The sequence below is a fragment of the Rhinatrema bivittatum genome, chromosome 3 (assembly GCF_901001135.1).
Source record: "Rhinatrema bivittatum chromosome 3, aRhiBiv1.1, whole genome shotgun sequence".
Classification (NCBI taxonomy): Eukaryota; Metazoa; Chordata; class Amphibia; order Gymnophiona; family Rhinatrematidae; genus Rhinatrema; species Rhinatrema bivittatum.
Window position 1 is genome coordinate 103,195,365 of NC_042617.1, and position 27,810 is coordinate 103,223,174.

Here is a 27,810-nt window from a genome sequence, read left to right on the forward strand (position 1 = left end):
GGGGTCATGATGGGAAAGATAGGAGTTGGTAGCAAAGTTAGAACTAGAGATATGGAAACGAGGTTCATTGGAGTTGGTACTTTTGTAAATTGTGAGAGTCTTAATTCTTATAGTTATTGCTTTAGATGAAGGGTAATCATGAGAGATAGTCCATGTTAAATGATGGTGGGATTGGGAGGAGGAGGATCTGTATTGGTGGAAAAGTATTTATCCTATACCGTCTTTATATGTTTGTTCAAAGAGCCAGGTTTTTAGGAGTTTTCTGAATAGTTTTATGTTGCCTTGTTTTCGTAAGCTTTCTGGTAGGGTATTCCATAGGCATGGTCCTGCTAGGAAAATTGCTCTGTCCTATACTGACGTAAGTCTGGCGGAGGTGATTGTGGGTATTGATAATAATGCTTTATTGGTTGATCTTGTGTGCGTTGTGGGGTGTATATTTTGATTACATTGTTCAGCCAATCTATTTCTTTTCCGTAAATTGATTTGTGTAATATGGATAGTACTTTGAACTCGATCCTTTTTTCAATGGGTAACCAGTGTAGGGCTTTTAATACAGGTGTGATGTGCTCCGATTTTCTCTGGCCGGTTAAATTATTGTAATTTACGTGCAATTTTGCCACCTTTTATAGGCAGGCTGTTATAAAATTGCCCCCATAAACGGAATAAAATATTTTTAAACTACTTCCACTTTAAATACAGCTCAGAGCCAAAAGAGGAACATTAATACAGTTTTTAACAGCTCACTAAATTTTAATATTTTTTTTTTTGTACCCTATCGTTCTGGTGACTTCCTCCAGTACGTAGTTTGTAATTATTAAACCCAGGTTGTTGTTTTTTTCTACTGCCTAGTATGGAAGGTTCAATTGTGCGCCTTCCAGAGGTCATGGCCTTGAAAAAGAAGTATAAAGCCTACCTCTACATGGATGAAGCTCACAGTATCGGTGCAGTGGGGCCAACAGGACGAGGTGTGGTGGAGTATTTTGGGTTGGATCCTGCAGAGATCGATGTATTGATGGGAACCTTCACCAAAACCTTTGGAGCAGCTGGAGGCTATATAGCTGGTAAGAAGGTAAGCATCAGACCTCTTCTACTTGCCAAGTGTTTGATTAAAAACTGGAAGCATACTGTATATTGCACGGTACCTGCTAAAGGCTATATTATACAAACACTGTTGTATCATGGACAGTACACAACAGCTGATCTGAATGCAACAGTCATGTAATTCTCTACATGGCATGGGGCAGTAATCCTGTGCATGAAAATTAAATACATGAATGTCAGTAATATAATTTAATTAATTGTATTGCAGTTTTTAACGCAGCTGCGCCATGCTATAACTTATAATCCTTTGTATTTTAGGGTGCACTCTGTCTTCTGCTTCTTTGGAGTTCTGTTTTAAGCAGGCCTTTGATAGTTAAGTCCGAGATCTTCAGTTTGGCCACAGAGGCTGCTTTGTGACTGGCAGAGTCATATTGCTTAACTTCCTGGTTAGAAAGCCCATTCAGGCCAATGCGATATAGTGTGCCCAGCTTAACCCTCGGTTGGATGTGCATTTTAGACACGCTAGAATAACTCCCAATGCAATACTAGGATTAGCGCATCCAAACAGGTGCACAGCTAATAGCATTCATTACATGTAAATGCCATGTAGATGAGGCTATTAGCTATTACCCCCAATGTAGAAAATCGCTGCTTGGCTAACGCACCCTTTCTAACGTGGCAAATTTATCACCAGCCCTGAGCTGGTGTTAGGTCCTGACGTGAGTTCAAGGGTGCATTAGTGATTGTTCAAAATCAAGCAACCCTCACCAGGGAGACAGAGAGGCTGCAGCTTAGCGCAAAGAAGAGGAGATTGGCCCCTAATTTTCAAGATTGAAAGAGAGGGTGATGCTGGTGGCTGGGACAGGAAGTCACGCCGCAGTTGCTGAGCTAAAAGCTGCCTGCTGCTGCTTAGAAGTTATGGAGTAACATGAGAAGCAGCCTTCTGGGGGCAAAGTGCTGACAGGGGCTCAGGACTGTAGCAGGGTAAGTGAAGAAGTGAATCAATTAATATTAAGTGTCAGGCCGGGTCCAGATCAAGCCCAGAAGGAACTGGAGCTGGTCCCACAGAACTGCCCTTGCCAGCAGAGGCAAGGGAGAACTAAGATCTGGCATTCCCCCAGTCAAGGCTGTGACAAACCCATCATCAGAATGGGAAGAGCCAGGCTTAGCAAAATCTGAAGAAGACAACTCTCCCTGAGCATCTGAGCAGCACTGACACAGATTAGAAGCCAGGTCAGGCTGAGAAACCCTAAAATGAGAGGCAACACAAATAGGAAGACGCTTAGGCTTCTTGCTTACCGGTGCCATCGCTGCGATAAACGTGCATAGAAAACAGTTCACGCTTAAAAATGAAATGCGCCCAAAAAATAAGCGCCTAGAAGCAAATGTGGCAAGACGCATGCACAACCTGTGCACCAAATTGTGTGCAAAAAAAGCGCACCCAAAAAACTGAGCACACAACATGTTTGCGAGCCGACACACTGTGCACACTGACGGCCTATAGAGGGCAGCAGAACACGCACAAGAGTGTGCGAAAATGACTGCCACGGCCTACCATGCAGTGTGCAAGAAAAAAGCCTAAGTGCGGGACCTAGCCCACTGGGGGCTGCTCAATCCGCCAGGCTTCCCAGTTCCCCAACCCCAATGGGAGCGGGAACGAACATTGGCACAGCGCGCCGAGAATGGAGACCATAGGAAGTCCTGAAATCCCTCTGTCTCTGATTCATATAAAACTTTCTTCTTTTTTTTTTTTAAACCTTATCTGAGCTCAGCATTTACCGGCTAAGTACAGAGACGGTCTCCAGCTGTGGGGGAAGAAGGCGTCTGCTGTCACTGCCACACTCGGCCTCCTGCACCTGCAGCCTTTCAGCTGAACTAGCAGCTAAGTCCACCCGGGAAACCCAGCTAGCGGACCAAGGCACACCTCTGAGGGACCACGGAAATCGCTTCAGGAATTCTCAACTGGGGGAGGGAACTTTAGGTATCACCACAGGAGAGCAGGGCTTTGTTTTCCTGAATTTAGAATTTAAAATTTCTCCTTTCAAAAAACACGTCCATCATCTGCTGGAGATGGAGAATACTGGCAGGCTGGGGTCACTGCAGGGTTATGTATACTGTGACATCAACTTGCTCTGTCTCCATCTGCTGGCAGGGGAGCATAACCCCCTCTGGTCCTGAGTCCATCTGTCTACACAAAGGAAAATGAAATTGTCAGGTAAGTAATTTCTCCATTTCTTATCCTCTTTCAGTTTACCAACGGATAGTAGAGAAATCCTTTATCCGATACTATAGGAATATATTAGCTAGTAAAAACAATATCACAAGATCATAGACTTTTTGTAGAAAATCTGTGACAAACTGTTTTGTACTCTCAAAATATAATGTGGAAGAGTCTGTTACAAGTGCTTATAAAAACGGTTGATATGACATAATTTTTATTCCCAGTTACATAAAATTAGAGATCAAGTTTAAAAGAGTTGCTTGCATTAAAAGGTCCATAATTGTGAGTACATGGGCCTAGCATGAGCAACTCGTATTTTAAAATCGGCAAATTACGTCTGTGTATATGCGTGCGTGAACAACTATAAAAGGGACGGAGTTGGGGCAAGACGTTCTGCGGCAGGGCCAACATTTACCTGTATAAATTCCAATTTTAAAATCGGTGACCGCAGCAATTTATCAGGTATAAGTCTGAAAATACCTTGTTATACCCAAAAACTGACTGAGTGAGGGATCTGGGTAAACTGAGGGGAGTGCAGGGTGAAAAGAGGTGTCTTGATGAACTAGAGAGAGAGACTGAGCAAACTGGTGGACTAAGTGTTCAAACTGGTTATTTCATTCATGCTTGTGCGTTTTAAAATGTGTTCACTTGTAAAAGCCGACAAGTCCAATGGAAAGATACACTATTAACATTTCCTCACAATGGAAAGATACACTATTAACATTTCCTCACATAACCATTAAAATATCTTCCGATATTTTCAATTGTCAGAAAAACAATTTGCATCCCTATCAGCTACCACACCAGTCTGTGATGGTCGAATCTGCTCTCAAAAAGGCCAAGTGCGGAGTAATAACTCCTCAAAAATTTTCCACAGAAGAACTGGGTTTAATGATGGTAAATATGCAAAAATCTATAATATTACATTGACAGTTCAAGATGCCTTAAAAAAGAATACATATATACAGGAAAAAATTGAAAATTTGGAGAAAAATGCAAATCTATTTGATTTGAAATTGGGAGAAATTCATAAAGTTCAAATTAATCTGATAAAATCAGCAGAAGAATATGAAGGGAAAATTGAAATATTAGAGAACCAAAATAGAAGATTAAATCTCAGATTGTTGAATTTTTCAAAAATTCACTTAGTAACTCCAACTGATCTATTTAACAGCTATTTGAAGAATGTTTTAAAATATTCGGAAAATTCCTTTCCAGTAATATCTAAGATCTATTACTTACAACAACCTCAAGAAGGGAAAAATTTGCAAAGTAAAGGAAATCTGATTTTAACAGATTTTCTTGAAAAATCATATGTCTAAAATTGATAATAGGGCTACGTTGTTAGTCCAATTTCCATCCCTTCTAGAGAGAGATGCAGTGTCAAAACTGCATTTTAAATATCAAAAACAAGATTTCTATGGATATCCCATAAGAATATTTCCTGATGTAGTTCGCACAACTCAGACAAGACAGAAAAAATTAATAGAAATGTGAAAAGAAGTACTGGAAAGAGGTGCTCAATTAAGAACATAAGAAAATGCCATACTGGGTCAGACCAAGGGTCCATCAAGCCCAGCATCCTGTTTCCAACAGTGGCCAATCCAGGCCATTAGAACCTGGCAAGTACCCAAACACTAAGTCTATTCCATGTTACCATTGCTAATGTCAGTGGCTATTCTCTAAGTCAGTGGTTCTCAACCTTTTTTTGGCCGGGACACACCTGACAAATGGTTCTCATATGCGTGACACACTGAACATGTGACCATCACGGGGCTAAGTGTAAACATGCACTCTGCATCCACAGGACTCCCCTCAACCCTCAGCAATGAGTGCAGAGCAGATCTAGGGCATAACCCGTACAACTCACCATACAAAAAAAAGATATTCTGGTTCTGATGACATCTCAGTAAAAGCAAAACAAACTCCCTTTACTACCAGGCACAATAGCCTTCCTTATGAAAAGACAGTAATTTACCACTAATGCATATCCTATTGAGAAAACACATCAAATAAGATTGATACAAATGCCTACATGCTAGTAAAACACCTCACTTTGGTCACACACCCAGAACTGACCTTCACCAAGCACAGAAAAAACACAAATTATAAATATGGAGACAGAAACTGGAACGGAAAGCCAAAAAAGCCACTCTGCATACAGTGCGAACCTGGAGAAATGGAAAGAGAAATTTAGCACCTAACAGACTCAGGATTTGCAATAATGCACACAAACTAACCTGCACAAAGTTACACCTGTATTACGGAACACACGCAAACAGTAACAACCCTATCTAAGAAATACAACTATTAAACCAGGCCCTAAACACTAAAACATTTCCTATTGGGAAAACAGAATAAGCCAAGCTGCTACAGAGCCCCACACAGAAATCATTGTAAAGTTATAACAAAAATGTTACAAAGCAGCTGCTGAACAGAATAATATTCAATTAAATACTCATAAAAATTATTAAAACATGTCCAAATATCAATAAAATATTTCAAAACAGCAGACATCGCATAATACCCAATAATTAAAATGGCAGTCAATCAAGAAAAATAAATTTAAAAGCCACCTTTACTTACCTTCTCCAGCAACTCTCCTACTCCTTTCCCTTCCAGGCCAATAGCACTAACCAGAAGCAGCAAGGGCTGCTGAAGCTCTGTCCTCAATCTTCTTCCTTAGCACCCACAACCAGTCACTCACAACACACACACCCCCAAATAGACCCCACGACCAGTCTCGGTCTCTTTCACACCAGTCATCTTCCTGACCAGTTTCTCTCTCTCACACAGAAACACATCACCTCCCTGACCAGTCTCGCTCTCTCAATCACACTCATGTTCTCTTATATACAAGCTCTCAATCACACACAAAAGCTCTTACACCCATTCACACCAGCTCTCACCCAGGCTTCCATTCACACCCCTACACACAAGCTCTCACCCAAGCACCCATTCACACCCAATGACACTAGCTCTCACCCAGGTACCCATTCACACCCACAGACACTAGCTCTCACCCAGGTACCCATTCACACCCTCCGACACAAGCTCTCCCCCAGGCACCCATTCACACCCTCAGACACAAGCTTTCACCCAGACATCCATTCACACCCACAGACACAAGCTCTCACCCAGACATCCATTCACACCCACAGACACAAGCTTTCACCCAGGCATTCATTCACACCCTCAGACACAAGCTCTCACCCAGACATCCATTCACACCCACAGACACAAGCTTTCACCCAGGCATCCATTCACACCCACAGACACAAGCTCTCACCCAGGCATTCATTCACACCCTCAGACACAAGCTTTCACCCAGGCATCCAATCACACCCATAGACACAAGCTCTCACCCAGGCACGCATTCACACCCTCAGACACAAGCTCTCACCCAGGCACCCATTCACACCCACAGACACAAGCTCTCACCCAGGCCCCCATTCACACACAGACACACCAGCTCTCACCAAAAATAACTTCTTCCTTCATTGCAGGGATAGGCTCCGGTTCCGCCGTGGCTTTAATCCGGCGGGCCTTCTTTTTTCCGCGCCACGGGGATGGGCGCCTCAGTCAGAGGTCGGGTTTCCTCTTCGTCGCTAGGGGTCGGGTTTTCCTCTTCACCGCTACGGGGCTGGGCTCCCGTAGCGGCCTTGCACCGTCGGGGTTGGGTTTTCTCTTCACCGCTACGGGGCTGGGCTCCCGTAGCGGCCTTGCACCGTTGGGGTTGGGTTTTCTCTTCACCGCTACGGGGCTGGGCTCCCGTAGCGGCCTTGCACCGTTGGGGTCGGGTTTTCTCTTCACTGCTACGGGGATGGGCTCCCGTAGCGGCCTTGCTTCGTCGGGGTCCTACACTGCTATTCCTCCCACCCCACTCCCGGACAGTGCCATGCCTGCCTCACCGGCCAATCAAAGGCTTCCTCCCTTCTTCCTACTACCACTGGCAGGTGGCAGGGAGGAGGCTTCCGATTGGCCTGCGCGGGGGAAGGCAAAATGAAGGAGGCTTCCCATTGGGCAGTGGGGGTAGGAAGAAAGGAAGCTTTCAATTGGACCGCGGGGGCTGGAAAAAGGGAGAAGGAAAGTACAATGGGGCAGTGGGACACCGGGAGACGCGACACACCTGGCGGTGTTTGGCGACACACTAGTGTGTCGCGACACACCGGTTGAGAAGCGCTGCTCTAAGTGAACTTAATAGCAGGTAATGGACTTCTCCTCCAAGAACTTATCCAATCCTTTTTTAAACACAGCTATACTAACTGCACTGACCACATCCTCTGGTAACAAATTCCAGAGTTTAATTGTGCGTTGAGTAAAAAAGAACTTTCTCCGATTAGTTTTAAATGTGCCCCATGCTAACTTCATGGAGTGCCCCTTCTTTACCCTAAAATATCCTTGTAGATGTTTTATAAAGCATTTGGATGCTAGATATATCTTTAATTACTCAGATCAGCTTCGTGCTTATTTAGATACACACTCTTAAATGCTGTTTAAAAGGGGATAAGTATATTCATATGTGGGGAAGACAATAATCAATTAGAGTGAATAATCACTTATTTTCTTTTGTTATGCTCCAAGTTTACTTAACTTTAATTGCTCTCTAATTTCCTATTGATTTCCTATGTAGGGGATATTATGATTATGATATATTATTAATGTAATTTTGAATTTCTTGTGAAGAGATTTGTGATCATGATTATCCTATGTATACCTTTGTTTATAACATTTCAATTTTATTTTTATTGTATTTCAAAAAAAAAAAGGCCAAGTGCTCTAGAACCCATTCCTCGGTACCGCTGGGGAAGGATCCTCGTATCATAGATACTCTTGGAAGAAAGGTTTTTTAAAGGCACAATGCTTATTGCCTGCATAGCAGCTTACCAGTAAGCGGGACTTTCTGAAGCAGATGCAGGAGGTGGCAGAGCGGCTTCCTCAGAAGCAGCAAGACTCCCTCCATCCACTGATGTCCAAGCCTCTGGAGTGTGGAAATCATGGGGTCTGATCAACCTACAATGTTTCCAAAGCAGCATCAAGAGCCTCTGATGTTGGGATAGGGGCGCGTAGTCTGGCCTGGCTGTGCACCTCTGATCTCCATCCAGAAGTGCAGAAGCAACTCGCTGATGTGCCGAGTATGGGAGATAGTCTCTTTGGAGATTGTGTTAAGGATGCAGTGGCAATTCTGTTGATCGAAGCTGGTGGTGGCAAGCAGCTGAATGGCAGAACTCCATCTCCCCTTTACAAAAATAGTTGGATATTTTATTACCTAATGGGCCGCAAATTATGGATTTTATCTTTAGCTGAATCTCCATATTTCCTTGTTTTCTTTTTCTTCCTACTTTTTGGTATCAGCTTGTGATTTTCTTTTTCAAGTTTATCTTGATGTATATATCTGAAAATGCATAAATAATATTAAAAAAGTAAAAAGTAAAAGGATGCAGTGGCACAGATCAGAGACAATCGTGCGATGCTCCAGCAGTTCTCCTCCTGTACTCCGGACCTAACCTCTCCTAGGAGGTATCTGAGATCAGGGCAGAAGAAGAACTTCTTTCGCCTGAGGAGGCACTAATCTTTGCTCAGCACACCCCTTGCTTCCATCCCAGGCAGCAGAGAGCACCTAAGGCACAAACGGCATACCAGCCAACATCAGGGATGGGATTTTGACTGGATTAGAAAGAGCATAGCCAGGATCCCAGTACCCGTGTCAAAGGGCATCCCAGTCGAGGGCAGGCTGCAGTTCTTTGTGAATCGGTGGTCCAGTATAACCTCAGACAAGTGGGTCCTCAGCATTGAACAGAAAGGTTGCAGATTAAATCTATTTGATATCCACCCTATTGCCTCCTGAGCCCATCTTGGGGGCACTCAGCATATCAAGCAGTGCTGCTTGTGGAGCTCTCCTCCCTTTTAATGGCCAACACAATCAAGTCCATGCCACCAGGGCTGAGAAGGCAGGGATTCTACTCCAAGTACTTCATGATTCTAAAGAAAATAGGGGGACTCCATTCCATTAACAAGTTCTTCAAAAAAGAAAAGTTCAAGATGGGCACCTTGATCCCCTTTCTGCAAGAAGGGATCTGGTTTTGCGCTCTCAATCTAAATGATTCCTACACTCACATCGAGATATTTCCAGGTCAAAGGAAATATCTCAGATTCATTGTGAGAAATCGGCACATCCAGACCTGTATTCTGCCATTTAGGCTTGTGTCCTCACATGTCTTCACGAAATACTTAGCCTTGATGGTGGAACACCAGCACAGGTTGAAAGTGCAGATGCCACCAACATATCTGGACAATTGATTGGTCAAGAGCAAGTCTCGGGCAAGAGCCAAGGAGTCCATGTTCATGACCATCTGGGTGCCGGAGTACGAGGGTTTATCATCAACTACCCCAAGTCTCATCTTAGCTTATCACTTCAATTGGAGTTCATTGGAACTCTGCTAATCACAACTTAGGCCAAGGCCTTCCTCCCGTAACAAAGGGTCAACAATTTGATGGCCATTGTGGCAGAGGTTCAAGAGATTCAGCAGACATCAGCTTGGTGCATGTTGACATTATTGGGCCATTTTGGCTATAACTGTTCATGTCACTCCCAAGGCACGTCTGCACATGAGAAGAGCCTAATGGACCATGAGGTTGCAATGGCTACAGGCCACTAAAGACCTTCGGAACTACATCCAGGCCACTCAGAGATGCTCTGTCCAGGTGGCAGAAAAATTCCAATCTGATCTGGAGGACCCCTTCCAAATTCCTCTGATTCAAATTGTCTTGACCACGGATGCATCCAGCCTGAGTTGGAGGACTAACCTAGGGCTCTTGCTCCACCCAGGAACATCAGTATAAGATAAACTTCCTGGAGCTCTAGGTGATTTGGTATGCTGTATGGGCTTTCAGAGATTGGCTGTCCAACAGAGTTGTTCTGGTCCAGATGGACAATTGAGCGGTGATGTTTTACATCAACAAGCAGGGAGGTACGAGCTCATACCTCTTCTGTCATTAGGTGATCCAGTTGTAGACTTGGGTCCTCTCTCAGGGGATGTGCTCAGAGTCACTTACCTGATCAGTGTGGAGAATGGGCTGATGGACAGACTTAATCGGTCCTCAAGACCCCATGAATGGTCCCTGGATCAAGTAGTAAAGAATCAGATCTTCCACCTCTGGATCACCTCGGAGGTGGATCTATTCACAGCTCCTTGGAACAGAAAGGTTCCTCCCTTCTGCTGCATGCACATCAAATTAGCCTCTGAATTTTTTGCCCTTCATTGCGGCTAAGGACTTCTGTACGCATATCCTCTGCTGATAGCAAAGACTTTGTTGAAGCTCCTTCATAGCCCCCCACCAGTGGCTAAGATAGATCTGATATCTGCTGCTTTGGAAGATGTTCATCCAGGAACTGATCAAACTGAGGTTTTCCCCAGATCTCATCACTCAGGCTCAAGGCAGGTTGTGCCGTCCTAACCTCCAGTCCCTTTTGCTCATCACTTTGATGTTGAGAGGTTGATTCTGCAACCCCTTGGCCTTTTAGAGGATGTGTCTTAGGTATTTTTGGTTTCTAGAAATCCTTCCATAAGGAAGTCCTATGGACTGAAATGAAGGAGGTTTGCTGAATGGTGTGAGCATGAGGCCTTAGATCCCTTCTCCTGCTCTACACAAAAACTGCTTGACTACCTTCTACACCTCTCGGAAACTGGTCTTAAGACCAATTGGGTTAGGGTTCAGCTTGGTGCAATTGGTGCATATCATCATCATGTAGAAGAAAAGCCTATCTCTGTACAGCCTATAGTGGTACGTTTCATGTGGGGTCTGCTTTATTTGAAGCCTCCCATCAGACCTCCTGCGGTATCATGGGACCTCAACGTAATTTTGTCCCAGCTGAAGAAAGCTCCTTTTGATCCATTGTGCTTCTGTTGCCTAAAGTACCTGACGTGAAAGGTTGTTTTCCTGGTGGCAGTCACTTCAGCAGCAGGGTCTGTGAGCTTCAGGCCTTATTGACTTATCCACCTTACAATAAGTTTTTTCATGATGGAACACTAAGATGGTGTTGGAATTCCATCTTAATCAGTCAATCATCCATCCAACATTTTTCCCCAGACCTCATTCTCACCAAGGTGGAAAAGTCCTGCAGAGTTTCAACTACAAAAGGGCCTTGGCCTTCATCTGGAGCAGACAGAAGCCCATAGAAAGTCCATTCAGCTTTTTGTTTCTTTTGATCAGAACAAGATGAGGATCACCATTGCCCAACAGATGCTCTCCAGTTTGCTAGCAGATTGTATCTCCGTTATGCCCAGGTGGGCTTTAATCTTGTAAGCCATGTCGAAGCTCACTCTGTCCAAGTCATAGCAGCATCGATGGCTTACTTTTAATTGGTACCCATAGAGGAGATCTGCAAGGCTGCGATGTGGAGTTCCCATTACTCATTTGGATAGGGATGGCTGATGCAACAGCAAGTTTGTCCAATCTATCAGGCTACCTCCTCATATAAAAAAGGCCTGTTGCCATCAAAATATTGTTCTGGTTGAGCCTGTTGCACTGTTTATGTTGCCTCCTTTTTTTTTTTTGGAGGGGACACCTGTAGCAAGATATTCATCCATGTTTGAGGACTGCCATCCTGTTTGTCCTTGGAGAAATCAGAGTTGCTTACCTGTAACAGGTGTTCTCAGAGGACATCAGGATGTCAATCCTCACAAAATTCTCCTATCTCCCCGTGGAGTTGGGTCTCCACTTTGTGTTTTTCTTAGCTAAATTATAAGACTGAAGGGACCCCGCCTGAACATGTGGTGTAATGCACACTGTGGGCATGCTCAGCGAGACTCAGTCAAAGTTCTAGAAACTTTGATATATGTTTTCTGTGCCAGGTTCCATCAGATGATTTCATTTATGTGTGAGGACTGACATCCTGTTGTTCTCTGCTTATCCTGTCCTTCCTGAACAGATTATAACGTGGGAAGGCTGTTTCCCTGTTATAGACTTATAGAACCACGTTCAGGCCCAGATTTCTCAATAGGCACACTAGGGTGGCAAAGATCTGCGGGGCAGCAGACCAGCTGAAGATTTGCTGCTTTCTAGCTATGCTGAATCTCACTCAGCAGAGAACAACCTTCTGCTTCCTGCTCCGGCCTTACCCTCCCAATGTAGAGAACAGGACGGGAGGGTTGAGGCTGGAAGGGACAGAGCAAAGCAAAACAGTTCTATTCCCTATTCCAACCTTTCCCCTCCTGCACTGTATAGGGAACAGCAGGAGAGGGGTAAGGCCAGAGTGCACTAAAGGGAGCAAAGAAAAGCTATTCTACTCTCTAATCCAGCCCCTTTCTTCCTGTCATTCCCAACATGAGGGGAGAAAATGAGCCTGAAACAAACTGAGCAGAGCACAGAAGGCTGTGCATTAGATCTTCTGCTCTGTTGTTCCTTGTCTGGAGGGAGGAGAGGGGATGGACCAACAATGCCTAGGGATGCCCTAGGCATTGTTTCTGTAGCAGCAGCAATATCTGGATTTGCCTCTGCTATTAGAGCTGGCCTGGGCTATGAACATTTGTGCTCCACTTTCCAGACCTTTTTGTTTTGGGGATCTTCCTGCATATATTTACCTCCTTGTTATTTACAGGTAGCTTTGTGAGGTGATTAGACATGTGTGTTCCTTCATTAACCTCATTTGTTTATTGTGGTTAACAGCCTGAGTTAATCAACCGCTATCCACCTCCCCCTCTTCTTGTTTAAACTCCTGTTTGCATATCTTCCCTTAGGATTCTTGTTCCACTCTCAAAATGCAAGCTATCACTGAAGTGTAATCTGTTGTCTTTCCATGTAGATCCTCAGTCCCCAATATATTCAAAATTATGTTCTTTATCCCAGTTCTCCAACTTTGCATTGAAGATGAAGATGCGGTAATATTTCACAAAAAAAATGCTACCGTCCTTGCTGCTGTTTGCGACTCACCCCTAATATTTCACCCAGAGGTCTCATGTGGTAGGCATGATGTCTTCCGTACTTTGTGTTGTTATGTAGAAAGACCAGCATTTAGGGACACCTCAGACCTGGAGGGGCCCATGTCTGGGAAAAAAGGACAAATCCGTGAGCATATATGCTTCTAACAGATGCCTGAAAGGCTGCCAGATGTAGACAGTCTTTTGTGAGGAGTAATTACTCTGCCTATCTCATAAGCAGGTAGGGACAAGTTTGGCACAGACATCATTGATGGTTGATGATGAACAGGCCAAAACAGCAAAATTTGGGCCTCAGTAGGTAACCAAAGTGCTGGAGGTAGTCTGTAAACAACCAATGAGTGTGTATGTGTGTGTCTGGTTAAGTGATGTGCTGTGTTAGCCTCTGTCTATATCTGTGTCTGGAGGTGATGTTGGGCTCATTGTTATCTTCCTTACCACAATAATGCATACACCAGAGCATGCATAGAGTGTGCATCCATTTAGCACACACTGTCTTTGGACACAAGCAATCCTGTGCTTCCACTTTATACAATGGATGCTACAGTTTTGCTAATGTGTAGGTGGGAGGAAAATGGCCTCACACATTGTTGCAAAACATTCCACCTTGGCCTGACATTGTTTATTCATTCAGTTGAGAGGGAGAGGGAGAAAATTGGCAGCATCAGGGCTCAGATATGCCGTGCTGCTTTGCTGGATGAGTAGATATCTGCCTGTAGTATACACCACTCCCTAGCACCTGAGGTTCTCCCACCCAGTACCTGGATTGGGCCTTTATATGTTGGTATCATGGGGGGGGGGGGGGGGTGCCTCTTTGGAAGAGCTTCAGCTGCTGCGGAGGCTGTGGTATTTGGGGAGGAAAATTTAGATGATATAAACTGATTTTAGGGATGCAGGGGACGGGGGGAGGGCAAATGGCACCATCATGCCTAGTACTTTCAGGTTCACTTGATTAATAAATTGGGAGAGGGGTCTGGGTCAGTGGGTTGATGGGGCAGGGGGGATGGTAGGAGGCCTGCCAAAAACCCTATTTTATGTAGTCTTTTTTTTTCTAGACAGAGGCCTGCTTACCCACTTATCTGTACAAGATATCCTGGTAATTAGACTGTGAGCCTGCCGCAAAAGACAGTATTACTTTAGGCTTAGTCTGCCATATGTACACATTGGCAGGGTAGGCCTACAGATAATCCATCTTATATAGCTGCATACATTTTGGGTGCATATATTAGGTGTCACTTTAATCCTGCTGATTATTGGGGACATAGTCTGCTGCTTATTGGAGCCGCATCACTTGCCCACTAGCCAGTCTAATGCTTATGCACCACTGTCTACTTGCAGCCTGCTAGAACACAGTGACAACTGCTGAGAGACCACTGCAGATAAGTCATGGAGGTGTGGAGGATAGAGATTCCCCACTGGCCAAGAGCAGGCAGTGATAAGGCCTGCTATTGCTTGGGACCAGGCAGACTTGAACAGACTGGCTTCCACCTCTGCACTGCCTTGGATTGGTAATCTCTATATACCTCTTAGCTAAGGCTGATCTCATATAGGGATCTCATGATCTCACATGCTAGTATGGAGGTGACCACTAACTAGATAGTACCCATCTCACATACATGCCCAAGTACCCAAAACCTAGCTAAGATGATGCTCTCTGAAGACGGCAACATGAGCTACTTGTGAAGCTCCACAGCAAGGAGTTTCCTGTTTGGCTCTTGCTGTCTTCCTTGGGAGCATACAATGAGCTTTAAGTTTTAGAGCCTAGGCCATAAGGTCTTGCATGTGAGAAATGTGCCTAGTTAGAATGGCCAATGGCACTCTTGCATGCAAGGTCATGTGGGTCCCAAACATTTTACCTAGTGAACCCTTAAGAAAAAACCACACAATGAAAAGTCACAACCAGAGAATGAAGTTTCAAAGCATGTGACCACTTTATTAAACAACTGTAGTCACCAGATTCAAAGCAAGTCAACATCTCAAGAGCAAGATATCAAATAGCACATGACATTGTAACTGAAATGACCAGCACATTTAGTGGAGATGTGCATACATTGTTACAAATGGCAGCATGAAATATACTGTGTTATGATCTTATCCTTTACAAAATCATGATTACTGCAAAGAACCTAGAAAGTGGAAGTGGCAATCCAATAGTTACAGTACAATTCTAAGGTTAGAACTGATGTCAGCACAACTATGTGATGGCAAGAGAAGGGCCAGACAATCCATGTTGAAAGAGTGCACTCAAAGGGGGAAAGTCTAGAGGCCATGCCAGCATTGTTCAATAAGAAGGCCCAGATAGCCCATGCTGAAACAATGCACTCAAAAGGGGACAGCCTAAGGGCCATACCTGCACAGTTCAAGTAGCAGGCAGCAGGACCAGGACCAGGGAAGTCAGCATGGAGGCAGCAGGACCAGTACTGGAGAGCACAGCATGGAGACAGCATCCCCAGGACTAGAGAGTGCAGCATGGAAGCTGCAACCCCAGGAGACAAGACATCATAATGGAGGCAGCAGCAGGATGAGATGAGAAGAGGCACCAACATGGAGGCAGCAGCTGGATGAGATGAGAAGAGACACCAGCATGACTGTGAATGGAGAACGCATCAAGGAGGCAGGACTACTGGCAGAGCATAGAGGAGGCAATATGAGCCAAGTAAGCAGTAGGACAATACAGCAGACAGTAGACCATCCCCATCAGCAAGCTGGCATAGGAACTCTGTAGTCCAGATGGGCCCAGCAGGCTTCTTCCATCTAGCTAGTACAAGAACTCTGTAGTCAGGACCAGCCAGGCTTGTTTGGAAAAGTCTTCTTTGATTGCTTTTTTTTTTTTTTGCTTAACCACTGGGGGCCTAATGGGCCATTTCCTCTGTGGGGCTTTTCGGTTGGGGGTGGCATTTGTTTGGAGGACCTGTCCCTGGGCCATCCTGCTAGCCGGGGACTGTTGCATGGAGTGGACTCCTGGGAGGATGGGGATGGCATAGGTGGAGGCTCTGGCAATCTGTCAAGGATTTCTGTCAGTGCAGTTGTCAGATTGTTTATGGAGGTCGAGATGGTAGTTAGGCCCTGCATCAGGGTTGCTGTCTGCACCTGAAGGACTGGGGTGTAGTGGATCTATGACCTCCTCAACAGCACTAGTTCTGCCCGTATGTGGTGCAGGTGGAACCCATGCTTCCTTTCAATGTGATCGAGCATGTCTTGTATTGCCTGCTCTGTTGCTGCTGGTGGTGTGGTTGTTGGTGCTTGAGGTGCTGTCTGTCGCTCCAAAGTCTGCATGTCTGGGCTGGTAGGCTGATGTGTCTGGGTGTCTGCTGCATTCTGCAGGTGATGTGGCATGCTGGAGGCAGGTGCGGACTGGCCAGCTTGCTCCCAGTGCAGAGATGTCCCCTCCATGAAGCACGAGTGTAAGGCTCGTGTCGAGGGGTAGGAGTGATGCAAGCGACGCCAGTAGTTGGTGCTGTTCTGGTGGCAGCTAATGTTGCTCCTCTTCTTCTCTACACTGTGTCTGTGCATCAAGTTGCAAAGTTGTACAGATAGCTGGGGCTGTGCTACTGGTCCCTAGGGCTTCATGGCTGGGAAAGAGCTATGGAAACAAAGAAGTCATAAGTATGAATGCTGAGAAGTACAAATGTATTGTTTGGCTTAAGATGAGCACTTTGTATCAATCAATGTGAGCATCTTATGCCAAAATATGTGGGCATCTGTAGCAGAATTGACATTTACAGGTGAGGTGAACTTACCAGCCCCAGCTTGTGTGGTGTTCAGGTGCTCATCCATCCCCTCAAAAACATCTGGTCCCTCCCGTTCAATCAGACATAACTCCATGCAGGTCAGGATTATGGGACAAGGGGTTCTTTCCCCCTGTCTGGTGCAGTTACTTATTGTAACTCACCACCTTGGTCTTCAGCTGGGCCTTGATATGCTAGCAGTGGGCCACCTGCTCCCCGGTTCTCTTTATCCCACAGTACCAGGATATGGCCCTTGGCTGCCCTGGACATCTTCGCCTCACGATTCCCAAACAGCAAGCTGTAGTTTGAGGACCCCGGCAATGAGCATCTCATTGTCCTCAACGGTGAACTTGTGTGCACAAAGAAAAATCCACCCTGCTACCTGGCTGCCAGATAAATGGGGTGCCAATTCCACTTCTGGAGAGGTGTCACTTTCCTCACTCTCATTCCCATTCTCCGCTTCCTTCTCTTCCTCCTGTACCTGCCCTGGCAACTCCCCTCCCCTTTGCCCTCTCTGTCTATCCCTTCCCTGCCGTCCTCCTCCCGCCACACTCGTCTGCCTATCCCCTTTCCCTCCTTCCTCCCCCTTCTCTTCTCTCCTCCATATCTCTACTCCTATCCCTATCCCAACTCCTTCTCCTACCATTCCTGCCCTCCTCCTCCCTTCTCCCCCTCCTCTCCTCATTCCTCTCCTTTCCATTCTCCCCACGCCTTCCACGCTTCACCCTCGCCACCACAATTCCTCACCACTACTCTACCACTACCACCACTCCTCCACCACACAAAGATAGACACACTCGACAAACACACAAAAACTTACACACACAGATAAAGACAAGAGACAAAGGTAAGGTAAACAAATGAGAACACACAACAACATGACAACTCGCTCAGAAATCGCTAAACAACTCTTACTCCAACCACTAAACTCCAAGAAATCACCTCTCTCCTCTCTGTCTCTCACACCTGACATGCTCTCAGAGAGGCAGCTGCAGGAAGCTGGGTATATATAAACAAAAAAAATAACGCGAGACACATAAAATGACACATAACGCGCTAATATATCGCACAATGTGATAAATTATCGTGAGTTGTGCAACTTACCTACGTGATGAGGTAGATCAGAAATTTCCCTAACCAAGCCCAATTTTTTTAGCGGGGATGCTAATGTGCCATATTTCTGCTTTATTTATAGCATTTTGATGATTCTAGGCCTTAGTTGGCTAAATTCTAACTGGCTAACTTATTAGCTAGCTAGAATTGAGCCAGAAAAGTATCCAAATCTTCATTTAGCCAGAGACCTCCCAAGTTATCCAGCTAAATACTTTTTAATATGTACTTCTATATTTATTGAACAATATAATATTTTGGACGTGGCAGTTTCCTCTCACTCTTTGCACTTCCAGCTCAATCAGAACTGGACTGTTGGGCTACGGCGCTGCAAGTCTTCCTTCCTCCCTCGCCCCACCTGTTTTATATCCCTTCTCAACTTACTTTAGTCCAGTCGCTGCCGTGACAGCCCTTCTGGATCCCTGAATCATTAGCCCTGAATCCAGCCTCCAGTTGTCATCACTGCACGATAACCTATGACCCTCTTCAGGCCAGGGGGCGGAGAAGACCACCTCTGCAGCATCCCCAGCTCTGGCCAACCCAGGAAGCGGAAAACCGGACCTGGAAATAGCACCTAGGTCAAGCCACAAGGCAGTGTACAGCACTGACACTGAGCCACCAGGCCAGTCTCGTTGGAACTAGCCACATATCTTTTTCAGGCCCTAGCCACCCATGGCCTTCCCAGTGCTAGCTACTTAAATACGAAATAAAAAGAAACTACCACATCAGAGAGTTATTTATGAGTTCATTTCAATCATCCTGAATGACTGCATCAGTGCCCTTCATGAGCAGCAATCATTTGTAATTCATGAAATAAAAGCATCTGTGTAGCTCCTTCATAGGATATACATTTATATTTCCATCTTACGCTCTCTCTCTTTGAGGGCAATTTGCAAAAACATTCACATAGATAAGACGTGGTTTTATGCGCCTAAATTGGCTTTTAGAAAATTACCCCGGGGGCTTTTCCGAAGGGATGCACAGGAATGTACATGTAGACATATACACCTGCTCCCAAGCAAGCGGAAATGTGTGTGCAAATGTCACACAGGATTCTGTATACGCCCACTCTTTTTCAAAGCAGACTTACATGCTCAAGTCTGCTTTGAAAATTAGGCTCAAAGTCTGCATTAGGATTGCGTCCTTTCTTACACGCGGACTCGGCCGTATGCAAACTGTTATAAAATTACGCTTCCTATGTATATGTACACATAGATACATTGCATTTGAAACGTATCTCTCCATTATAAAATATCATGGATTTTTTTTTAAATGGCTGTACATGTTTGAAAAATATGGGTAATATTTCCTTGTCATCGGAGAAAATTCATGCATCCTTTCTGTATCCTGAGATTCCACCTCTATACTGTACATGGTAATTATGTAAACTAAAAGGAGACCATCAGACAAAAACATTCAGTATTTGATATTGTTCCTTTTGAATGACACACAGCACTTTTTTCCTAGTTGTAGGAAGGACGAATTTATCAAGCAGCAATGTTCTTTGCCGAAATGACCTGGCACCACGGAAAGTTATTCTTACGGTGCTGGCTCATTTCACTAAAAAACAGATGTGACTCATGGCATATTTCTTGCCTAAAAGCCCACATGAAATCATGGACTTGTGCAGAAAATACTTAACTACATTTCCTTGAGGTGCAGTTAAGTTTCATGCAAAATTCTCCATTAAGAAAATGATAAACTAGTATTAAACAGAAGCATTAGAATCCCTTTTTTGTGAACTGAATTATCTACTGAAGTATCCACTAGTACTTCTGCTTTAACATTCTTGAAAGTGACATCCTGGCAGCACTGTTCATTCCAAAGCCAAGCCCCGCAGCTTGGAAAAGTGTTTTTCAAAGCTTTATGATTGAAATGAGGCTGTTAATGACAGTTTTTCTATAGCCAAAAAAAAGAAAACAGCATAAATCATACGACAAGGATTTTAAAAAAGTTTAATTACTGTGCTTGTATTGCACATCCTGTTTATCAGGAGTTCCGTGGTCCTGGAAAATTCCTAAACCCCAAATACCAGTAAACAGCTGGGTGACCTTTTCCTCTAATTAAACTCCTAAAATGTACAGTAGGTTCTGTTTAGCTCATGCAGTGATAGCCCTCTGCCTCAGGTGCTGGGTCCCTTGCAGGCAGAAACTAGAGTACAACAAGAGAAAATAAGAATTGGCCTGCTGGGTCAGGCCAAGGTCCACTGAGCCCAGCATCCTGCCACTGACAGTGGCCAATCCAGGTCACAAGTACCTAGCCAATCTTATCTTAGCATAGCATAACAGTAGCTTTCTTTAATCTACCTAGCTAATAATGTGTTATGGACTTTTCCTCCAGAAATTTGTCCAGACCTTTTGTAAACCTATTCTGCTAGTCGCCTTGATCTCCTCCTCTGGCAACAGATTTCACAGCTAAATAGTGCACAGAGTGAAAAAAAAAATATGCTCTACAATTTGTTTTGAATCTTCTGGTTGTTAGTTTCTTGGAATGTCCCTGTGTTTTAGTATCATTTGAAAGGGTAAATAAATGTATATTATTTACCCGTTCCACTCCACTGATGATTTTATAAATTTATATCATGTCCCCTTTCAGCCATCTCTTTTCCAAGCTGAAGAGCCTTGGCCATGCGTAGCTTCTCTATTCTCTTTATCACTTTTGTCACCCTCTGCACTTTCTCTAGTTTCACTGTGTCTTTCTTGAACTGTGGTGACCAGAACTGTACACAGTACTCAAGGTGTGGTCGCACCATGGCTCGATACAGAGGCAATATGATATTTTCCTTTTTATTCTCCCTTCCTTTTTGGATCATTCCTAACCGTTTATTTGCTTTCACTGCCAATGCACACTTAAGTCAAGGATTACAATGTATTGTCCACAAGGACTCCCAAGATCCTTTTTCCTGGGTAGCCAATCCCAATATAGAACCCAGCATCGTGTATCTGTAGTTAGGATTATTTTTCCCTATGTGCATCACTTTGCACTTTTCCATATTAGATTTAAAATGTATCCAGCTAACTTACATGAGAAATTCAGCAGCACAGTTATGCTACTGAATATCCCCGTATTCTGCACTACTTAGTCAGATGAGTTATATCCAGATAAGTTAGACCTACTCTACAGCAGTACTTTTACCTTTTCAGATCATGTAAGTGCTTTTTGCAAACTCAGGATTCTAATACTTACAAATACTAACCTTTACTAACTCACAAAATTAATCTAAAGTCTATTGTCCTTAAACACATACAATTCTTTGAACTTGAAGAGGTTTACTTTCAGACACAGTCTGGATAGCAGAGTTAGCTGGATAAACCTATCCTGCTAATTCAGTAGTCCAGCCGCTCAGTTGAATATAGCAGGCTGTCTTAATTATTAGCCGGCTAACTATAGCCGGCTAACTTTAGGCAGGTAACTTTTGGGAAGCTCTTTGACCAGACTAAATTTAGCCGGCTAACTCATCTCCTTCCAGTTATGCCCCCGACTTATGCGGATAAATTCTAGCCACCTAACTTATTAGCCGGCTAGAAGTTACCTAGATAAAGGCTGAATATAGCCTGCTAATCTATTTAGACGGATAACTTTTTTCAGTTATTCGTCTAAATGGCTTTTGAATTTCGACCTCTATAATATTAAGTTTACTAACTCACAAAATTAATCCAAAGTCTATTATCTCTAAACACACACAATTCATTATACTTGAAAACAAGTACTAACTTTTACTAGTTCGTAAATGTAATCCAAATTCTATTTTACCCACACACTTCTAGTTTAAACCTTTAAGAAATTAATTTTTCAAGATTTAAATGTTTTTCAGCAAGTCCAACTTACTACCAGCAGTTGAAGGTATTCCCTCTGAACTGAAGCCAAACTCCCTGGTTAATCATTTTTGACAGGATAAAACCACACAGTCAGCAAGCCTAGGACTTCAGTGCCAAAAGTCTATTCTTTCACATGGTTTCCACCAGTGTTAAAATCTGAGAAATCGTTTTAGCAAAGGAAGAATCAACTGACTTTATCAGAAGATGAGGAGGATTAGATTTCATTGTAATCTGCCTCATACATTTCTTAAATCGCTTTGTGCCTTGGCCCGTTCCCTTCCTTTCGCTTGTTATAAATTTTCTATGGACCTGATTCATTGAGGGTTTTTTCCTGTAGACACAGAATTGGGAAACACCTTAGAGGTGTAGTAGTGGGGTCAGGGTTTTTATTATGGTATTGTGAATAGCTTGTGGCATTTGCTTTGTGCCGCTCTTTGAGCGCTGTAATAGTAAAATGTAAAGTGTGCTCAGCTGAGTGCACTGTTTTACCAGCAGTTGGACGCACGTTTTTGACGTGCGTCCACTACCCCTTATACATTAAGGGCTTTAGCACATTGAAAATGTGCGTCCAATCCCCCTGAAACTAATAGCGCTCACCACATGCAAATAAATATTGTTTAAAAAAATATTTTTTTTTAATGTGCTGGCCGGTCAGGTTAGGGAAACGGATGCTCAATTTTACCAGTGTCCATTTTCCTAACCCATGGCTGTCAGTGGGATTGGAAAACCAGCGCTCGTAAAATTGAGCGTCGATTTCCTGAACCCACTGACAGCCACCTCTCCTGGTTTTACGCAGCCAAGGAGGCACTAGGGATGCACTGTTGTCCCTAGCGCCTCCTTTTTAGCGCGACCCCTCATTTAAATACAGGATTGCGTGCCCAGGAGAGGTGGCTGGGCACACGTTGGGAGAGTGGACGCTCAACACTGAGCTCCCGTTTTCCCATGATCCTTACTGAATCGGCCTTTAAGTATTTTAAAATAAAAATATAAATATCAGCTTGTGCTGTCAGAGGTGGCAGGGCTGGGATGTGTAAGAGCGCACAGTGCAGGATCTACAGGGACTGAGCACCAGTCCAAGTTCCGCATCAACTACCTACCTCTCTGAGAAGTCCTCTAAAAGTTTCACAGCTGGCATTCTTTGGCTCTGAAATGTGAAGCAAATATATGTTACATCAACCAGCCCCCTTCTTATCTACATTCCTGACATAAGTGTCCCAGCATCTTTGAAGATAGTTGGAGGGGGTCTGCTAATTTGGAAGGATATCTGGAGCTTTGTACGGTACCTAAAGTGTATATTATTAGTATGTCTAGCTTTGCTACTATTAACAGGGTTGCATGCATTTTTCCCTGGGCAAAATGGTAATTTCAGCAGATCAACAGAGTATATATCCTATTTGACTATAAAGGGAGCAGCCTGTGGAGCAGATGTGCACAACCCTTGGCTGGTGTCTGGTGCTTGGGGTACCATGCTGTGCAAATTAACCTTGTTCTCAGACCAGCTGTATGCAGCTATACCTGCTGAATATTCATTGTGCCAAATGTTAAAATCTTGCAATACAAATGATAAGGGGCTTATCTTATATAAAGTGACCATCATATAACACCACGGGCTGCTTGTGGCTTTTAAATAAGCCCTGAATAGCGCTAGTGACCGATGATTATAAAGCCCTAGCGCTATTCAGGGCTTATTCAAAAGCCACAAGCAACCCGTGGTGGTATATGATGGTCACTTTTTATATAAAATAAGTCCCTTATTGTTTGTATAGCAAGATTTTAACAATTTGGCTATTTGATTTTTTCATGCTATATTTGGGTTATTTAATTAATTAGTAGAATATTCATTGTGGGCATCCTGCCATCTGAGGTTGTGCACCTCTGTTGTAGAACCTATCAAAAGACTGTTAACTAACCTGAATAGCATAAATGTCATTCTTTCACATTCATTCTTTTTGTAAGTATTTCAAGTCTTGCATTTTCAGTCTGGAAGCCAATATTTTCTGCTTTATGAATGGGTTTTTTTTCTTTCTCCCACAAATGCGCTCCACATCTGAGCTAGCTTTCCCATCAGCCAGCTATTTTTAGATTAACTGGCTGATAGTGAACGTTTGCCCACCCACATGAACATGTTTCAGGCCTCTCACTGCCATGTACAGGAAGCCAGATATACTGAGGAAGCACTGGCAAAGGGAAGCTTCACTCTTTCAAGGAAGTTTGAGATTTCATCAGAAATGTTTTTCTTCAACCCATTTTACACAGTGACTGAATACAATCTTAATTTGAATGAAATAGGGGGAGGGGTGGCTGTGTTAGGAGGGTCTACAGACCCTTGCACCCTAGCGAGACCAATGTAACACCACCCCCACCCAAAACCTACCATGAGTTGAAAGTGCCCCTCTTACAGTCGGGCCGATGCAGTATGGTGCGCTCGACCGAGCACACCGTTAGCCCCCGTTTGGCCACGCGTTTTGGACACGCTATTTTTACCCCTTATACAGTAAGGGGTATTAGCGCGTGGAAAATGCGTGGCCAACTCCCCCGAAACTAATAGCACCCGCAACATGCAAGTGCATGTTGATGAGCCTATTAGTTAGTCCCGCGCGATCCAGAAAGTAAAATGTGGCTGCACATTTTACTTTCTAAAATTAACACCTACCCAAAGGCAGGAGTTAATTTCGACCGTCATCAGGAAAGTGTACAGAAAATCAGAAAAAACTGCTTTTCTGTACACCCTCCGACTTAATATCATAGCGATATTAAGTCGGAGGCCCCAAAAATTTAAAAAAAATTAAAAAAAAATAATTCTGCCCGCGGGTTGGAAAACGGACGCTCAATTTTGCCAGCGTTCATTTTCCAAACCCGTGGCTGTCAGCGGGTTCGACAACCAACACCGATAAAATTAAGTGCTGACAGCCGCCGCTTCCGCCAATAAGGAGGTGCTAGGGACGCGCTACTGTCCCTAGGGCCTCCTTATTAGCACGGGCCCTCATTTGCATAGTGAATCGCGTGCCCAGGAGAGTGGCCTGGGCATGCGTCGGGAGAGCGGCCACTCGCCTCGGAGCACCGGCTCTCCCGTGCACTTAACTGCATCGGCCCGTGTGGGAGATATATAGCATGTCAGATTGTGTGTGTGTGTCTCTCTCTCTCTCTCCCTCTCTCTCGCCCTCCCTCCCTTCCCTTCCTTCCCTCCCTCTCCCCCCCCCCCCCCCCCACTGGTGTTCAGGATCCCTCTGGCCCAAAATCTCCAGGCTTGCACCTCATCAGAAACAGTAGTAAAGTTGCAAAGGTAACATGGCGCACGTTGCCATGTTCAGCCTTGCAAAATTCAGGGGTTACGTGCATAAGTCTTGGCCCCGTCCCGGAACGCCCATGTCCTGCCCTTTTCTGCCTCCTTATTCTTGACGTGCACACGAGCCTGTGTGCGTGTACTTCCCAGCTTCCTAAAATTCCCATTGCTCGCGCAGGGCCCGCATAGGCGTGTATGGGGCTGGTTTTTGTAAGGGTTTTTCCTATAGAGACAAAATGGGAGAAAAGCCTTAATGAATCTGGCCCTAAGTTTGGGACTTAGCCAGGCAAACAGAAAGTTTTGAAAATCCTGCCAATTTCACTGCCCCTGACTTAGCCATCTAAGTAGTTATCTGGCTAAAAGCCCAGAGTGGGCCGGAAGGGTGCCAGGGCAAAGCAGTGTTATCCTGCAGACAGGCCGATACAGTACAGTACCGCCGGCCCTAATTTGAATACTGAATCGCGCGCACAGGAGAGTGGCCTGTGCGCGCGGGCTTTACTGTGTCGGCCCCGTAAGTTAGCCGGATCCCTCCAGGACTGCCTCAGAAGACTTCTAAAGTGATTTGGGTACACTTCATATTTAACCGCCAATATTCAGAGTACAGCTGGTTAAGTATATTAAAGAAAAAGCCTTCCGAGCTTTCAGGCCCATCCTTGAGACTTCTAACCTCTTCCCCCCTCCCACCCCCCACCACCACAACATATTCCAAAGTATGCAAGCTGGCACCTGATCCTCCCCAGACCTCCAAAATTAAAAAAAAATATTATAGTGACCCAAGCCTCCCCCCCCCCCCCCCACCAACATATTTAATGAAAAGAATCGAGCCATTTCACCCTCCTTCCACGCACAACCTCTACCCCACCCTCCTCACTCATCCAGAGACCCCCTCCCCCCCAAACCTGAGTTAAGAGCCAGAACAGTCTTTCCTATTGCCAGCCACTTATTTATTTATTTATTTATTTATTTTAAGTTTTTCTATACCGGCATTCGCGATGAGTATCGCATCATGTCGGTTTACAATTAACAAGTGAAGAGGTAACAAGAGGTCATAAATAACAATAATAACAAAAATTAAAAAGGTAGTAGTAAAGTAACAATATACAAGTGAAAGTTAAGGGTTGCAGTTACAATAAAACAGGGTAGTAATAACTTGGAACAGAGAAAAGAAGCTGGGGTTTTTAACTAGATACATATGATACATATATGCATATCAATGCATTTGAGGTAATAACGAATTGCCCTAATGCTGTGGAGTTAATTTCTATGTTAAGGTAAAGTCAGAGTGATTAGTCAAAGACTGATTAAGGTTCAGTTTAGGTCAGGAAATGCTTTCATAAAAAGCCATGTTTTGAGTCTTTTCCTGAAAGTGGGGAGGCAGGGTTCCTGTCGCAAATCTGGTGGGATGGAGTTCCACAGTGATGGTCCTGCGGTGGAGAAAGCCCTGTCTCTGGCTGTTATGTGTCGCATAGTTTTGGAATGTGGTATTTGTAAGGATTCTTTGTAGGACTCTCTGATTGGTCTATTTGAAGTAAATATTTTGAGAGGAATTTGAAGGTTGAGCTGAGAGTGTTGATGTATGGTTTTGTAAATAATGGTAATGGACTTATAAATAATTCTGTAGTGAATTGGCAGCCAATGTAAGTCTTTGAGAATTGGTGATATGTGATCTCTTCTCCGGGAGTTTGTTAATATTCTTGCAGCCGTGTTTTGAACCATCTGAAGGGGTTTAGTGTGAGAAGAGGGAAGACCTAATAGTAAGGAGTTGCAGTAATCTAGTTTCGCGAATATTATTGATTGAAGAATTGATCTATAGTCTTGAAAGTGAAACAGTGGTCTTATTCTTTTTAAGACTTGGAGTTTATAGAAACAGTCCTTAGTGGTTTGATTTATGAATGATTTAAGGTTTAGCTTATTATCAAAGATAGCTCCTAGGTTTCTTACTTGTGGGGTTTGTAAATTCGGTGGAGGATTTGTGTCTGTATTACTGTTTTCGGTGGAAATTAGGAGGAGTTCGCTTTTTGAAGAGTTTAGTATTAGATTTAGGTTGGAGAGGAGTCCATCAATTTTTTGAAGACAAGATTCCCAGAATTCAAGAGTTTTAGTATAGGATTCTTTGATGGGGATGACTATCTGGACGTCATCTGCATATAGATAGTGTTTAAGGTTTAATTTGTTTAGAAGTTGGCAAAGAGGGAGCAGGTAGATATTAAAGAGCGTTGGTGAGAGGGAGGAGCCCTGCGGAACTCCTGAAGAGGAAGCGTAGTGCTGAGATTCTTTGTTGTGTAGTTTAACTTTGTATTTTCTGTTTCCTAAGTACGATTTGAACCATGATAGAGCTGTTCCTGTTATTCCAATATTTGCTAGTTGAATTAGTAAGATGGAGTGGTTAACCGTATCAAAGGCAGCTGAGAGGTCCAGGAGGATTAGCAAGTATGCTTGACCTTTATCCAGGCCCATGATAAGGTAGTCAGTCAGGGAGATTAGTAGTGATTCTGTACTTAAGGATTTCCTGAAACCATATTGGGTCGGGAACAGAATTTTATGTTCTTCGAGGTAGTCTGATAGTCTGGAGTTAACCAATTTTTCCATTACCTTGGCTATGAACGGGAGATTTGATATAGGACGGAAATTGGTGGGATCATTGGAGTTTAAGTTGGGTTTTTTTAAGAGC

At 44.1% G+C, this 27,810-nt stretch overlaps 1 protein-coding gene across 1 annotated transcript in view; it reads left to right on the plus strand.

Annotated features, from left to right (window-relative positions):
- LOC115086982 (serine palmitoyltransferase 3-like) overlaps positions 1–27,810 on the plus strand; it is a 189,075-nt gene that overhangs the window by 145,247 nt on the left and 16,018 nt on the right. Inside the window, exon 8 of the mRNA XM_029593552.1 lies at positions 850–1,069. Within this exon, the coding sequence (XP_029449412.1) occupies positions 850–1,069 (220 nt within the window). The remainder of the gene's footprint in view (positions 1–849; positions 1,070–27,810) is intronic.